Source organism: Nicotiana attenuata, unplaced genomic scaffold (genome assembly GCF_001879085.1).
Source record: "Nicotiana attenuata strain UT unplaced genomic scaffold, NIATTr2, whole genome shotgun sequence".
Classification (NCBI taxonomy): Eukaryota; Viridiplantae; Streptophyta; class Magnoliopsida; order Solanales; family Solanaceae; genus Nicotiana; species Nicotiana attenuata.
This window is the reverse complement of record NW_017674123.1, coordinates 1-17,283: the sequence shown is the minus strand read 5'-3', so window position 1 is coordinate 17,283 and position 17,283 is coordinate 1. Positions and strand designations below refer to the sequence as shown.

The following is a 17,283-nucleotide window of genomic DNA, read 5'->3' as shown; positions in this document are numbered from 1 at the left end:
CCCGAATCCCGCATGATATAGGAGTAACTAATCCCACATAAATCCTACTGTATTTGCCTTAAGCCCTTAACTCAGGTGGGTATCTAAGTAGTATTATCTTAGAGGAAACTACACAAGATGCCTACGTCGGCCATTTATATTACCCGTTTCTACTCATTCGTAAAATAATTACATAAATTGCCTAAACGATCAAAACAAATTATCCGCCTACTCACAACCCATCCCTTAAGCCACAAGACCCATTTACAGATATTTAATGGGTTATTTAATTCTCTTGTCCGCTTGTTTGCTATTAAATTCCAAGGATTCATAGTTAAATCCTTATATAACCACCAACTGCCACGTAATTTTTCTTGACCTCTATCCCTTTCCGTTTGCTAACTAACCTTTTATTTAATTTACACGTAGGTTAGGTCCTTCATTCATCAACTTGTAACTTTAACATATCCCAAGGTTGTTTCATTTGTTACACTCATGTAATGCCATATATCTCATATTTAGCTATATTATATTCTTAAATTAAAATTAGCCCAAAATAATTATAAAAATTTGCAGGGCAGGCAAGTCAGATTTCATTGAAGTATCAAGGCAAAAGTAACATCAGTTTACAATATATTGCAATGGTATATTGTAATAATCGAAGAAGAACACAATTACCTAACAATATACCGGTACAGTATACAATATACTATAGGAGTATATAGTTATACTGCAACAATATACCATTATAGCATACAATATATTGTTATAGTATACTGTAATAATATGCAATATACTGTAATAGTATGCTGTAATAGTATACAATATACTATAATAGTATACTTATTACCCGTAAATTCACTTGCCTTTTCCCTTTTAATTTTCTTTAAGCTTTTACCCATCGTGAGGGGCAAACTGAAAATGCAAAAAATATATATATATTATAGTATGCCATATAATGTAACGGTATACTCTTACAATTAGATCCTTTTAGAATTTTTTGAAATTTTTATTGACAACTGATATTTTTTCAGTTTAATAATTGAATTAAATTTTTTTAACTCTTTGCGTACAATTGTATACCATGTTGGTATAGCTATATACTGTATTGATATCATATGTTAGTTAATATTTTTTGGTTGTATTAGCTATATTTAATTGGTACGCAATTTGATTTTTCTTTAGTAATAATATAAAAAAAATAGTGAAAACAATAAATGAAATTATATTATGAAGAGAAAAAGAATATAAAAAAAAAAGAACTTAAATGAAATTGGAAAGGAAAAAAGAAAAAAAATGAGAAAAAAGAAAAGGAGAAAAGAAAAAAAAGAAAAAAAGAAAAGAAAAGAAGCATAGAAATAAAAAAAAATTGGAAAATAAAGAAAAAATTTCCCCACAAAACTACTATGGGTAGGAAATGTAATTAGTTTATGGGTAGAAAAACAAATGGGTAGACAAGGGTAAATAGTTTTGTTTTTGTGGGTAACTGTGTCAAAACCCAAGATATAATGTGTATCAATAATGGGGTGAATAACTATTCACGTACAAGTAGACAACATTACTATAGTAAATAAGTTGGGTGAAAATCATTTGCGTCCCCAATCTTTACTTTAAAAATTAAACTCCCTTTCTGTTTTTAACAATTATCATTCTTCCACTTATTTCTCAACTGACTTTTTAAAATGTCTATTTTAACCTCTATATTATCAATATTTATCTCTTTACATTTTTTTTTAACCTTTTCAGTATCATGATAGTTTTCTTTTTTCTAATATCTATGCTATGAAGTATGAACTTACCTATGTAATACAACAACAACAACAACAAGAAATTCAGTATAATCCCCAGATAAGGTTTGGGGAAGGTAATGTGTACGCAGACCTTACCTCTACCTTATATAGATAGAGAGGTTGTTTCTGATAGATCATAGGCTCAAGAAACAGTGGAGATAAAGCAGCCAAGTAGCAAACAATAGTAACAACAATGTAATATGGTAACAGGCGAAAATGACACAGCATGTACTAATAAAGAACCATGACTAGGAAATTTCAAAAAATAGTCTTAGTACTACTGGTTAGCCTATGAGGAACACACTACTAACTGTCAACCTATAACCCTTATCCTCGACCTATACGCCTTCCTATCGTGGGTCAAGCAATGACATGTACTACCTAATTACCTCTCATTAATACTTCTTAGGCCTACCCCTTCCCTTCCTCAGACTCGCCATGGACAACCGCTCACATCTCCTGACCGGAGCATCTATGTCTCTCCTCTTCACACGCCCGAACCATCTCAACCTCGATTCCCGCAACTTGTCCTCCACATATGCCACTTCTACCTTGTTCCTACTAACTTTATTCATAATCCTATCTTTCTTGGTATGCCCACACATCCATCTCCACATCCTCATTCAGCTACTTTTATCTTCTGGACATGAGACTTTTTGACAGGCCAACACTCAGCCCCATACAATATAGTCGGTCTAACCACTACTCTATAAAACTTGCCCTTAAGTCCAGTTTCACATTCTTATCACACAAAACCCCCGAGGCGAGCCTCCATCTCATCCACCCCGCTCCAATGTGATGAGTAACATCCTCATCAATCTCCCCATTTTCTTGAATAATTGACTCAAGATACTTGAAACTATCTCTTTTGGAGATGACTTGAGTACCAATCTTCACTTCCACTTCTTCTTCAAGCATCCCATCACTGAACTAGCACTCCAAGTACTTAGTTTTTGACCTACTCAACTTGAAACCTTTAGACCCAGTGTTTGTATCCAAACTTCTAACCTAGTGTTAACTCCACCTTGCAACTCGTCAATCAGAACTATGTCATCAGCAAATAACATACATCATGACACCTCCCATTGTATGTGTCGCGTCAGCACATCTAACGCTAAGGCAAACAAAAATGGGCTAAGAGCCGATCCCTGATGTAACCCCATCTCCACTAAGAAATAATCTGAGTCTCCTCTTGTAGTTCTCACCCGAGTCTTTGCTCTCTCGTACATGTCCTTAATCACCCTAATGTATGCCACTGGAACACCGCTAGCCTCCATAAATTTCCATAGGTCCTCTCTCGGGACTTTATCACAGGCCTTCTATAGGTCAGTGAATACTATATGCAAGTCATTCCTCCTGTCCTTGTGCTGCGCCACCAATCTCCTCACAAGGTGAATGGTTTCTGTAGTAGACTGTTTTGGCATAAATTCGAACTGGTTCCCGAAAATCATAACACTACGTCGCACCCTTCTCTCCACCACCCTCTCCCAAACTTTCATAGTACGACTCAGCAGCTTGATACCCCTATAGTTGTTATAGTCCTGAATATCACCTTTGTTTTTATACAATGGGATCATCAAACTCCACCGCCAATATTCAGACATCTTCTTTGTCCTGAAAATGACATTAAACAAATCAGTAAGCCACTTCAAGCCTTCCCGGCCCACTTCCTTCGAAAATTCCACTAGGACCTCGTCAGGCTCAGTTGCCTTACCACTATTCATCTTCCGCATTACCCCATCAACCTCTTCGCTCCTAATACGCCTACAAAACCAAAATCCCTCTGACTCCCTGAATTTTCCAACTCACCTAGAACGATGTTCTCGTCCCCTCCCTCGTTCAAGAGTCTATAAATGTACTCCCGCCATCTACACCTGATACACGCCTCTTTCACCAGAACATTACCATCTTTGTCTTCGATGCACCGCATTTGGTCCAGGTCCGAGCTTTTCTCTCCCTCATCGTGGCTAACCTATACAGCTTCCTATCGCCTCCTTTGTCCCCAAGATCCTCATACAATCGCTCAAAAGCTGTAGTCTTAGCCCCGGGATTGCCAATTTTGCCTCTTTCCTTGCCTTCTTATAACACTCCCTGCATGTTCTCTTCTCATCCTCGTCCGTGCTCCCCGCTAGCTTCAGATATGCCGCTTTCTTAACTTTTACTTTTTCTTGAACCTCTTCATTCCACAACCGGTCCCCTTTGTGGCCTCCCGAATAACCCTTCGTTATCCCTAGTACCTCTCTACCAGCTTTCCTAATGCAGTTTGCTGTCGTGATCCACATACTACTCACGTCCCCACTACTACTCCAGGCCCCCATTGCCAACAGCTTCTCCCGCAAAATAAAAAATAAGAAATGATAACCAAGCATATAATTCATTGATGTTGAATAATAAAAAGGATGGGCAAAACAAAAATTAAAATAAAACAATTTGCTTTTATCAATAATTGTATTCATAACAATCAAATTCCAAAAATCTGTTTACACAATCGAGAACTAAAAAATAATGCAAGTAATATAAAATTTTATAATTATTAAAAGTAAAAGCAGCTTTTATAAGTATTATCTACTTACCATTGAGAAATTTTAACTTAAATATATATTTAATGTGTGTCATATTATGAAGGAATACCGAATAATCCCTTGATAACTGGTATGGGGAAGGCCGATCAAATGTGACAAATAATATAAAGGATATAATATTAAATCAGGATAGACTTCGTGAATCCTAATGAGTGGATTATCCAGTTTGATTGTTTCATCCTTAGATTTTTGAAGAAATTACTATAGTTGGGCACTTGATAGAAGCCCAATTGAATTTAACGATTTTAGGTAAATTCCAGTGTCAAATATTTTTATTTTGACCGTAAATTTGGACATAAAGTCTTTATGTCCAAATTTACGGTCAAAATAAAAATATTTGACACTGGAATTTACCTAAAATCGTTAAATTCAATTGGGCTTCTATCAAGTGCCCAACTATAGTAATTTCTTCAAAAATCTAAGGATGAAACAATCAAACTGGATAATCCACTCATTAGGATTCACGAAGTCTATCCTGATTTAATATTATATCCTTTATATTATTTGTCACATTTGATCGGCCTTCCCCATACCAGTTATCAAGGGATTATTCGGTATTCCTTCATAATATGACACACATTAAATATATATTTAAGTTAAAATTTCTCAATGGTAAGTAGATAATACTTATAAAAGCTGCTTTTACTTTTAATAATTATAAAATTTTATATTACTTGCATTATTTTTTAGTTCTCGATTGTGTAAACAGATTTTTGGAATTTGATTGTTATGAATACAATTATTGATAAAAGCAAATTGTTTTATTTTAATTTTTGTTTTGCCCATCCTTTTTATTATTCAACATCAATGAATTATATGCTTGGTTATCATTTCTTATTTTTTATTTTGCGGGAGAAGCTGTTGGCAATGGGGGCCTGGAGTAGTAGTGGGGACGTGAGTAGTATGTGGATCACGACAGCAAACTGCATTAGGAAAGCTGGTAGAGAGGTACTAGGGATAACGAAGGGTTATTCGGGAGGCCACAAAGGGGACCGGTTGTGGAATGAAGAGGTTCAAGAAAAAGTAAAAGTTAAGAAAGCGGCATATCTGAAGCTAGCGGGGAGCACGGACGAGGATGAGAAGAGAACATGCAGGGAGTGTTATAAGAAGGCAAGGAAAGAGGCAAAATTGGCAATCCCGGGGCTAAGACTACAGCTTTTGAGCGATTGTATGAGGATCTTGGGGACAAAGGAGGCGATAGGAAGCTGTACAGGTTAGCCACGATGAGGGAGAGAAAAGCTCGGACCTGGACCAAATGCGGTGCATCGAAGACAAAGATGGTAATGTTCTGGTGAAAGAGGCGTGTATCAGGTGTAGATGGCAGGAGTACATTTATAGACTCTTGAACGAGGGAGGGGACGAGAACATCGTTCTAGGTGAGTTGGAAAATTCAGGGAGTCAGAGGGATTTTGGTTTTGTAGGCGTATTAGGAGCGAAGAGGTTGATGGGGTAATGCGGAAGATGAATAGTGGTAAGGCAACTGAGCCTGACGAGGTCCTAGTGGAATTTTCGAAGGAAGTGGGCCGGGAAGGCTTGAAGTGGCTTACTGATTTGTTTAATGTCATTTTCAGGACAAAGAAGATGTCTGAATATTGGCGGTGGAGTTTGATGATCCCATTGTATAAAAACAAAGGTGATATTCAGGACTATAACAACTATAGGGGTATCAAGCTGCTGAGTCGTACTATGAAAGTTTGGTTTGGCTATTAAAGCTATTAAAAACCTCTGCAGAACTTTCTTTATAGACTAGGATGATAAATCTATCAAAGAAGACCCTAGTATCTTGGGATAAAGTGTGTCTGCCCAAAGCAGTTGGAGGCTTAAACGTAATGAACCTGTATTTGTGGAACAAGGCTGCAATAATAAAGCAGTTATGGTCAATTGCTCAGAAGAAGGTCTGCCTCTGGATAAAGTGGGTACATAGTTACTACATCAAGAAAGAGACTCTAGACTCTTGCTCTATACCTAAGACAACAACTTGGGTAATAAGAAAAATTATGGAAACTAGACATTTGATTATGCAACAGGTTGTTGTATAAGGGGACTTACATGCTAAATTAGAGATTCCTCATCATCCCGAGTCCCTTGGAAGAGCCTAACTCTGCAACAGAGTATACATCCACGGTTTAAGTTTATCTTATGGCTAGGAGTGCAAAACAGGCTTGCAACAGTGAATCGACTGCAGATGATAGGCATACAAGCTCCTATGGCTTGTGTTTTTTGTCGTGGACCTCATGGTGGCATGGAAACTCATGCACATCTGTTTTTTGATTGCCCTGTTACAGGAGCGTTGTGGCTGCGATTATTGGTTTGGCTAGGACATAACAGAACCAGTGGTCATTCCACACATGAATTGCAATGGGTATGCAAAATGGCCAAGAGGAAGAATGGACTGAGAGCTATTACCAGTTGTGTGTATGTAATGATAATGTATGTGTTAGGATCGGGAAGTCGGGTAGTGCGGAATTTAGCCAAACAACGTTATAATGACAATAACAAAGATAATACAAGTTGATAATAACGGTAATTAAAGCAGATAAAGAAGGCACAAATTTATCGTGGTTCGGTCAAGGAGACTTACGCCCACAAGTGGAGAGAAGCAATTTTATTATACCAACAAGAGTACAAAAGAGAATACAAAATTAGAGTAAATACACTAATTAGTCCCAAATAACCCCGAGAGAATAACCTCACAAGATCACTCCAAAGAAAAAGGATCACACAAGTGTTTCCCAAAACTCAACTCTCTTACAAAATACTCTCAATACATGAGGAGAGAAGGACAAGAGAATAAAGACTCTTGAATTGTTGGTGTGTTTAAGAAAGGAGAGTAGCAGCAGTATATAGGAGAAATTGAACTAAGTCTTGCAAGTTCACAAAGGCAAGTTGCCAACTTGCAAGAGATCTCCACCACTTATCCAAACTTGGTGGCCAAGAATACTCTGCCAAGCACATCTTTCTTATAGGCACATGCCTATTTGCCAACTAAGAATGAGTTGGATTTTACAATAAAGAAAAAATCACCCTTTTCTTGTAAAGTCAATTAAGCCATGTTACAAATCTCCACCATGGCCTAATTTTGGCTAATATAATAAAATTGCTCTACCTTATCCGCAAAAGCCCGAATGGGCAAAATAATTCTTCTTAAATGCCAATCAAGTTCACGCAAAGCTTGAACTTGACAACTAGAAGAGGCTTCGTAAACATATTAGCAGGATTGTCTCTAGTATTGATCTTCTGAACAAAGACTTTTCCTTCACCAATGGTTTCTCGAATGAAGTGATATTTGATATCAAGGTGCTTCGTCCTCTCATGATACATTTGACATTTAGTCAAGTGAATGGCACTTTGACTATCACAAAAAATGATAATACCACCTTGGTGTAAAATGAGTTCAGCAAAGAGACCCTTCAACCATAAGGCTTCTTTGATAGCCTCGGTCACTGCCATATATTCTGCTTCGGTAGTAGATAAAGCTACTACATGTTGTAATGTAGCTTTCCAACTAATATCGCAACCACCAATGCAAAATACGTAGCCTGTTAGTGATCTTCTTTTGTCAAGATCACCTACATAATCTGAGTCTACAAAACCAACCAAAGTATTAGTATTTCTCCCGAACTCCAAACATGTGTTTGAAGTACCTCGCAAGTATCTGAGAATCCATTTCACAGCCTGCCAATGTGCTTTACCAGGGCAAGCCATATATCGGCTCACCACACTTACTGCCTGCGAATATCTGGGCGTGTGCACACCATCGCATACATAATGCTGCCAACTGCACTGGAATAAGGTACCTGTGCCATATACCTCTCTTCTTCCTCTGGCTGCAGGGATTGAGCAGCTGATAACTTAAAATGAGCAGCAAGAGGGGTACCCACTGGTTTAGCATCTTTCATGCCAAATCTCTCCAAGACTTTCTCCAAGTACTTCTTCTGGGTTAGGAATAGCATGTTGGCTCCTCGATCTCTTTTGATCTCCATGCCAAGGATTTTCTTAGCTGCTCCCAAATCTTTCATCTCAAATTCACTTTTCAGTTGACTTTTCAAATTGTGAATTTCTGTCAAATCCTTAGCAGCAATGAGCATGTCATCAACCTATAATAATATGTATACAAATGAACCATCATTTAACTTCCGGAAGTAAACACAACTATCATACATGCTCCTCGAATAACCATGACCCAACATAAAGGAATCAAACCTTTTGTACCATTGTCTTGGAGACTGTTTTAATCCGTACAAGGATTTCTTCAACAAGCAAACGTGATCTTCTTTTCCTCCAATTTCAAATCCTTCAGGTTGATGCATGTATATTTGTTCCTCAAGTTCGCCATGTAAGAAAGCTGTCTTAACATCAAGCTGTTCTAATTCCAAATCATACATGGCAACTAAGGCAAGCAAGACACGAATAGAGCTATGTTTAACAATAGGTGAAAAAATATCATTAAAATCAACTCCTTGTACCTGACTGTAGCCCTTTGCAACTAATCGTGCCTTATACCTCGTATTTTCAACCCCTGGAATGCCATCCTTTTTCTTGAAGACCTATTTGCAACCAACAATTCTCTTTCCTGATGGCGGCTTCACAAAAGACCAAGTACCATTCTTGTGGAGAGACTCAATTTCTTTATTCATTGCAATCGGCCACTCGACTGAATTAGCACCAGAAACTGCTTCTGAATATTTTGATGGTTCTCCAATTTCTTCAGTTTCTCGTGCAACTGAAAAGCAAATGAAACATAATCTCCTAACCTTAATGGTTGTTTACTTTCTCTTCTTGGTCTATGTTTGGCTATAGAATACTCCTCTTCTTCTGGCTCAACTCCAGGAATTTCAGCTTCTATCTCAACTTCAGGAGTTTCAACTGTATTTTGCTCTAAAGTTGATGAGCTTGGCTCAGAAGGAATGCCAATCTCAACCTCCACCTGCTTCTGCGTACTCTTCCCTTTATCTGTATTACAAGAACTAGAAGACTCTTTTCTTGAATGTAACATAGAGAATTCATCAAATGTTACATCTCTGCTAATTATAAATTTTGGTGCCATAGGATCAGGATAACATAGTCGGTATCCTTTCACCCCCAGATGCATACCCAAGGAAAATACACTTTTAGCCCTTGGCTCTAATTTTCCATCATTTACATGCACGTATGCGGGGCAACCAAATATCTTTAAATCAGAATAATTTGCAGGAGTACCTGACCATATTTCTTCTGGAGTCTTAAAGTTCAAAGGTGCAAAAGGAGCACGGTTGACAATATAACAAGCTGTAGAACCTTCTGCCCAAAAGGCATTTGTCAACCCAGCATTTGAAATCATACAACGAGCCCTTTCCAAAAGAGTTCTATTCATCCTTTCTGCCACACCATTTTGCTGAGATGTCATTCTCACAGTACGGTGTCGAGCAATTCCTTCATTCTTGCAAAATTCATTGAATTCATCATTACAAAATTCCAAGCCATTATCTGTTCTAAGCCGCTTAACCTGTTTTCCTTTTTTGCTTCTGTTTGAAAGTTAAGAAAACATCACTTTTATTTTTCAGGAAATAAACCCAAAATTTTCTTGAATAATCATCAATGAAAGTTAACATATACCTGGCACCACCTTTTGACGGGGTACGTGAAGGACCCCAAAGATCTGAATGAATGTAATCTAAACTACCTTTTGTTCTATGAATTGTTGGAGAGTTGAAGCTGACTCTTTTCTGCTTCCCGAACACACAATGTTCACAGAACTCTATATTTCTAGTACTTTGGCCACACAAGAGACCTCTTTTGCTGAGGATGGAAAGACCTTTTTCACTCATATGCCCCAATCGCATATGCCACAATTTGGTGATGTCAGAATCTGATTTATCTGATGTTGAAACTGCAGCAGCACCTGTAACAGTAGATACCAATAGAGTATACAACGTACCATATCTGCGTGCTTTCATGATCACAAGAGAACCATGAGAAACTTTCAGAACTCTACCTTCACCTATGTACTTGCACCCAAGAGATTCTAGAGTGCCCAAAGAGATGAGATTTTTCTTCAAGTCTGGAACATGTCTAATATCGGTGAGAGTTCTCACCACACCATCGTGTATTTTGGTTCAGACTGTACCTTTTCCAATAACTTTGCAGGCAACATTGTTGCCCATCAAGACAACTCTACCTCTAATAGATTCATATGTGGTAAATAAATCCCGATCGGGACACATATGATAAGAACAACCCGAATCTAAAACCCACTCATTGTTAGATTTAAAACTATTATTAGTTGCTAAAAAATAGTTCCCTCAATCTCATCAGCAGCTACACTTGCTTTGGCAGTGTCAGTATCTTTGTGCTCATTTTTCTTTTCTATATGCTTTTCTTTGTTTTTCAACTTAAAGCATTCAGAAATAATGTGACTTGTCTTATGACAATATTTGCACATGACATTTCTGTATCTGGATTTTGACCTTGATTTAGGTCTCTCACTACTTGAATCTTTCTTATTGGATCTACCTCTTACAAGCAAGCCTTCCCCTTGGTTCCCGCTCGTTTCCCCAGTAATATCTCTATCTATTTGTTCTTTTGATTTCAAAATAGATGTGATATCTTTATAAGAGATATTATCCTTTTCATAAAGCATAGTATCTCTTATATGCTAAAACAACTGGGGTAAAGAAACAAGCAATAATACGGCTTGATCATCATCTTTGATTTCATCATCTATGTTACTTAAATCCATAAGAAGAGAATCAAAAGTATCAAGATGTGTACGTATAGAGGTACCTTCAGCCATACGAAAAGTGTAGAGTTTTTGCTTTAGGTAAAGCCTGTTTTCTACTATTTTTTTCATATATAGGGTTTTCAGCTTTTCCCATATGCCTTTGGCTGAGCTTTCTGCAACAACTTCATGCAAAACCTCATTTGAGAGATTTAAACTGATACCTGCTTTTGCCTTTTTGTCAATGACGGCAAACTCCTCGTCTGTCATTTTTTCCGGCTTCTTCTCCTTTCCTTGTAGTGCCAAATCTAAGCCATCCTGAATTAGGATAGCTTCCATCTTTAATTACCACATTCCGAAGTTTGCACTTCGGTCAAATTTCTCAACATAAGTCTTTGTTAGAGTCATTTTGGCTATTTAAACTAATCCGGTTAGATCTGGCTCTGATACCAATTTGTTAGGATCGGGAACCCGGGTAGTGCAGAGTTTAGCCAAACAACGTTATAATGACAATAACAAAGATAATACAAGTTGATAATAGCGGTAATTAAAGCAGATAAAGAAGGCACAAATTTATCGTGGTTTGGTCAAGGAGACCTATGTCCACAAACGAAGAGAAGCAATTTCACTATACCAACAAGAGCATAAAAGAGAGTACAAAATTAGAGTAAATACTCTAATTAGTCCTAAATAACCCCGAGAGAATAACCTCACAAGATTACTCCAAAGAAAAAGGATCACACAAGTGTTTTCCAAAACTCAACTCTCTTACAAAATACTCTCAATACAGGAGGAGAGAAAGACAAGAGAATAAAGACTCTTGAATTGTTGGTGTGTTTAAGAAAGGAGAGTAGCAGCAGTATTTATAGGAGAAATTGAACTAAGTCTTGCTGTTGGTATTATTTATAATGCAAAGTCAAAGATTTCTTTTTGCAAATCCATTTACAACCAATAGCCATGGGTCTTTTTATTTTACTAGTATCCTACCTATTTTCAAGTGGCCATTACTCTTAGATAATTGGTACATGGCAAGAGTTTTTACATGTGGTATTGATTTAAAAAATTATTTGACAAATGGCCTTGCTAAGCCAAGTGTAATTTTGCATGACATGTGTTGTCATCTTGCATGAAAGAAAATTGACAAGTAAGTCATGTGTTGTCATCTTGCATGAAAGAAAATTGACAAGTAAGTAAGACACTTGTCATGAAACTAAACTCATTTTCATGCTATAAATAGGATGATCATTAGCCATCATATTCACTCAATTCTTAACCAAGAATTCATCTAGCTAATCATTAATTTCTTCCTAGTCTTCTTTGTGAATTATCCAACACATAAAATATCTTCATCTTCTCTTCTTTCTGGGCAACTGTTTTGTGCAAATTCTAAACTTCCAGCCACGAGTGCACGTGTTTGGAGGTGCTGTGGAACCTTGGGGAGCGACCAGTCTTAACGATTTGCACCTAGTCGGGCCGAAATCGCTTTCAAGGCAGTGGCTTGCCACGACACTGTATTTTTGATAAGTTGTAGTCTTCTTTCCTTCTTGTTCTTAGTCAATATTATCTAATCATTTTCCTTACACTTGCAAGTTCACAAAGGCAAGTTGCCAACTTGCAAGAGATCTCCACCACTTATCCAAACTTGGTGGCCAAGAATAATTCTGTGCCAAGCACATCTTCCTTATAGGCACATGCCTATTTGCCAACTAAGAATGAGTCGGATTTTACAATAAAGAAAAAATCAACCTTTTCTTGTAAAGCCAATTAAGCCATATTACAGTATGTTATATGGAGGAAGAGGAATATGCTAAGGTTTTAGAAAAGCATCTATGATGAAGATCGAGTTAGTAAAGAAATAGCAATGCATGTCCACATCAGAGGACAAAACTTCAAAAAATGGCGCAAGTCCTCGAGTCTGCTGAATTCATTCCCTTTGTGAGATGGCTAGATGAGCATTATTTCGTTTTCTTATAGTCAGCAGGAGGCCGACTCTTACCTGGATAGATGATACTTTTTTGGTTAATAAAAGCTATTAACCCAAAAAAAAAAAAGTAAACCCTGTTTCCACATTATTCTTACGTATATGAGTAGTCATTGCTGAAAAAAAATTAAGCAGATAAAAGAGTAAATACTTTCTCCATCTCAAAGGTAATGCCATGTTGTGTTGAGTATTAAGACGAGAGTCTAAAACGTTCAATAATGGCTAGTACTAATTGATGTGTTACGCATACATTTAAAACTCCATATGAGAAAAAACACTATTAGAACAAATGTCTGTCAGAAATATACTTATCCAAAATTAATTCTCATGGATTTTTAATGAAATTTCGATGAGAACATCTGTCGAAAAAACATATATTTCTAGGAGGGAATATAATAGTAATTCTGAAGGAGTACTAAAAGATCTATTATATCGTTTCATAGTAAAATAAGATGTTATTCTTTAATTTCATTACACATCATTTCTTGAGATCGCAATACACTTGAAGTACCCCAACTGAAAAATAAGTACTAATTTGCTTGTGTTTCGTATCTGCACAAGGGTACGTTTTTCTTGGATTTTGACAACATACAATCTTGAATAAGAAAAGGCGATTTGGAATTAACAATACTAAGACTACTGTAGGAATTTAGAGAGATGATTATGAAAATTTCTGTATTTCTCAATGAATCACTGTACAAGAAGACTGTATATTTATACAGATATTTTGCTACCTAGGAAAGAATCTGAAAATAAAACTACCCTATGAATTATGTACACTTGTCTTATTTCTATTAGCTATATCCTAACAATATAACTAATTAATATTCCTTCAGCATGTGCAATGGACGGTCCAGATTATATCTTCATTAATTGATCTTGTTGGCTGAGATGGTGCCACGTGGCTTGCCACATGGCTTATCACACAAAAGGGCTTCAGCTTAGTTTTGTCCGAAATTCTTTTGTCCAAAAAATCCTTTCTTCTCTTCTTCTTTTTCATCGAACCTTTTCTCCTCTTCTGAGTGAAATCTTTGTTGAGAATTAAAGAGTGAGGTTGAGAAATTTCTTGATGTATTCCAACACCCCCCCCTCAAGTTGGAGGGGATAGAAGATACCCCCAACTTGCCAAGAATCGATTTGTGAGAGGGCCCTGACAAGGGTTTTGTGAACAAATCAGCAAGTTGGAGTTTTGAGGGTATAAAACAGAGAGAGATGAGGCCGGAAAGGAACTGTTGCCTCACAAAGTGGCAATCGAGTTCAACGTGTTTGGTTCTTTCATGAAAAACGGGATTTCGGGCAATATGTATCGCCGCCTGGCTGTCAGAAAAAATTGGAACCGGAATCGGAGAAGGAGCAGATAGATCTGTGAGAAGACCAGTTAATCAAGTAAGCTCAGCCACGAGGCGACGCATTGAACGATACTCCGCTTCAGCGGAAGATAGAGACACGGAAGCTTGCTTCTTAGATTTCCAAGACACCGGTGAACCACCCAAACTGATGAAAAAACCACTGACTGAGCGACGACTATCACGGCAAGAAGCCCAATCAGCATCACAGAAGGCCAATAAATCAAAAGAGGGCCGAGCATTGAGAAACAAACCCTGGCTAGGGTTAGAGCAAAGGTATCTAAGAACTCGTAAAGCTGCTGTGAAGTGCCCAATGCAAGGGCGTTGCATATACTGGCTGAGAGTCAAAACAGCAAATGAGAGATCAAGCCGCGTGTGAGTAAAATAGTTGAGCTTGCCAACAAGACGACGATAGAGGCAAGCATCAGATAAAGGAGCTCCACAATTTGCTGTCAACTTGGAAGATGGATCAATTGGAGAAGAAACCAGTGGAAGAGTGGTGCAATCAAATTCAGCAAGCAGGTCAGTGGTGAATTTCCTTTGAGTTATAATAATTCCATCATGCTCCCTTAGAATTTCCATGCCTAAGAAGTAGTGAAGAGGCCCAAGATCCTTCATTTTGAACTCAGAATGTAGAAAGCCTTTAAGATCTGATAATTCAGCATAATTATTGCTTGTGATTAGAATATCATCCATGTATACAGCAACAATGGAAATGAGATCCCCTGTGTGTTTAAAAAATAGGGAATAATCATTTAGGGAGGAAGAGAATCCCTTAAAACTGAGGGATCCAGCAAGTCGTGCATACCACTGTCTTGAAGCTTGCTTCAAGCCATAAAGAGACTTTTTAAGTCGACAAACATGGTTAGGACTGGGGGAAGATAAACCAGCAGGAAATTTTATGTAAACCTCTTCCTGTAACTCCCCATGGAGAAAAGCATTACTCACATCAAATTGAGAAATAGGCCACCCTTTCTTGACTGCAATAGAAAGTAAACATCTGATGGTTGTCATCTTGACAACTGGAGAGAAGGTTTCGGTGTAGTCAATGTCTTCTCTCTGCACATCACCTCTGATAACCAACCGGGCCTTTAACCTCTCAATAGAGCCATCAACATGATACTTGACCTTGTAAACCCATTTACAAGGAAGAGCTTTCTTGCCAGAAGGTAAGAGAACTACATCCCAGGTGTGATTCTCTTCTAAGGCTTGGAGTTCAGAATCCATGGCTTAGACCCAACCTGGATTGGAACAAGCCTGATTGTAAGAGGTTGGTTCTGAAATGGTAGAGAGAGAATGAATGAGATGCTGGTTAGAAATGGAAAGAGCAGAAAAGGAGAACGGAGTTGGTGAACAAGGAGTAGAAAAACAGGATTTGGTAAGATCAGTGAAATAGATGTGATTGCAAATATAGTCCTTTAGATAACCTGGTAGGGTGCCTAGATTATCTCTGTTGGATCTCCTGAGGGGAATAGAGGGAGAAGAAGAAATAGGAGAAGGAGCAGGGGAATTAAGGGAGGCAGGTAGTTGAGCAGGGGAAATAGCAGGTGAATCTGTGTATGTAGGAGGACGGTTAGGTGGGGTGGGAGTGTGGGTGTAGATAGTGATGGATCTGATGGTGAAGAGGAAGGATCAGGGATGAAAGGAAATGAAGGAGGAGGAAAAATTAAAGGATTTTGAACTGATGGAGAAGGGGGATCTAGTATAGAAGAATTGAGATAGGTGAATGGAAAAATATGTTCAAGAAAATGAACATCCCTTGAAACAAACAGCTTCTTGGTAGTCAAATTCAATAGTTTGTACCCTTTTTGTCCAACAGGATACCCCATGAAAACACATGCCTTTGCCCTAGGTGCAAATTTACCTCTATGATGTGACAAAGTAGAGGCATAGCATAAGCAACCAAAACTTCTTAAGAAGGAATAGGAGGGTGATTGGCCAAACAATAATGCATAGGGGGTTTTACCCTTAAGAACCTTAGATGGAAATCTGTTGATTAAAAATGTAGCTGTCAATATGCATTCTCCCCAATAGGATATAGGTACCTTGGATTGAAACAGTAAAGCCCTGGCCACTTCCAACAAATGTCTATGTTTCCTCTCTACAATGCCATTTTGTTGTGGAGTACCCACACATGAAGTTTGATGCAGAATGCCTTGAGACTCCAAAAATAGAGATGCAGCAGTTGCTTTTCCTAATTCTAAATCATTATCTGATCTGATGATCTTCACTTTAGCATTGAATTGTCTTTCCACCATGCTTAAAAAATATTTTAAAACAGAAAAGACATTGCTCTTTGTGCTTAACAGATAAGTCCATGTTGCTCTACTGAAATCATCCACTATTGTTAAAAAATATTTGTATCCATTATGAGTAGGTGTCCTATAAGGTCCCCATGTGTCAATGTGAATCAGATCAAAAGCTTGGTTAGTTTTGATGTGGCTAATTGGAAATGGTGATCTAGACTGTCTTGCTTGAGGACAAACATCACAATCACAAATATGAGTAGGAAGAAATGAGATAGAATTGATGTGTTTCATTGCATTGAAAAGCAAATGCCCCAATCTTACATGCCATAACATTACATCAGATTCTGTTTTTGCTAAAATAGGAAAAGAAAAACAAGTTGAAACTGAATTAGAAATAGGCTTCTTAAACAAAGATGCTGCAGTTTGTGAAGAAAGGTGCCTAGACTCTGTCACAGTAGGCTATACTAGTAAAGTCCTCTTTAGCCTCACAAAACTGTGGACCCTTCAGGAGAGGGCCCTGCAGCAAAATGCACCCAGAAGAAGTGAAAACCATAGACACTTGAATCTTTGACAGAGTCTATGAACAAAGAGTAGATTGTATTTGAAACTAGGAATATGAAGAACATGTTCCAACACTAATCCTGGAAATAAGGAAACAC

The 17,283-nt window shown here is 37.7% G+C and overlaps 1 protein-coding gene across 1 annotated transcript; it reads right to left on the bottom strand.

Moving 5' to 3' along the window:
• Positions 1-14,411: 14,411 nt before the first annotated feature.
• LOC109218043 (uncharacterized mitochondrial protein AtMg00810-like) lies at positions 14,412-15,602 on the bottom strand. The gene has a single exon (XM_019382357.1). The coding sequence runs from the start codon at positions 15,600-15,602 to the stop codon at positions 14,412-14,414; it is 1,191 nt and encodes a 396-aa protein (XP_019237902.1).
• Between the last annotated feature and the right edge of the window lie 1,681 nt (positions 15,603-17,283).

Coding starts and splice junctions, on each gene's coding strand:
- LOC109218043 (XM_019382357.1), bottom strand. CDS start 15,602: ATGGATTCTGAACTCCAAGCCTTAGAAGAGAATCACACCTGGGATGTA.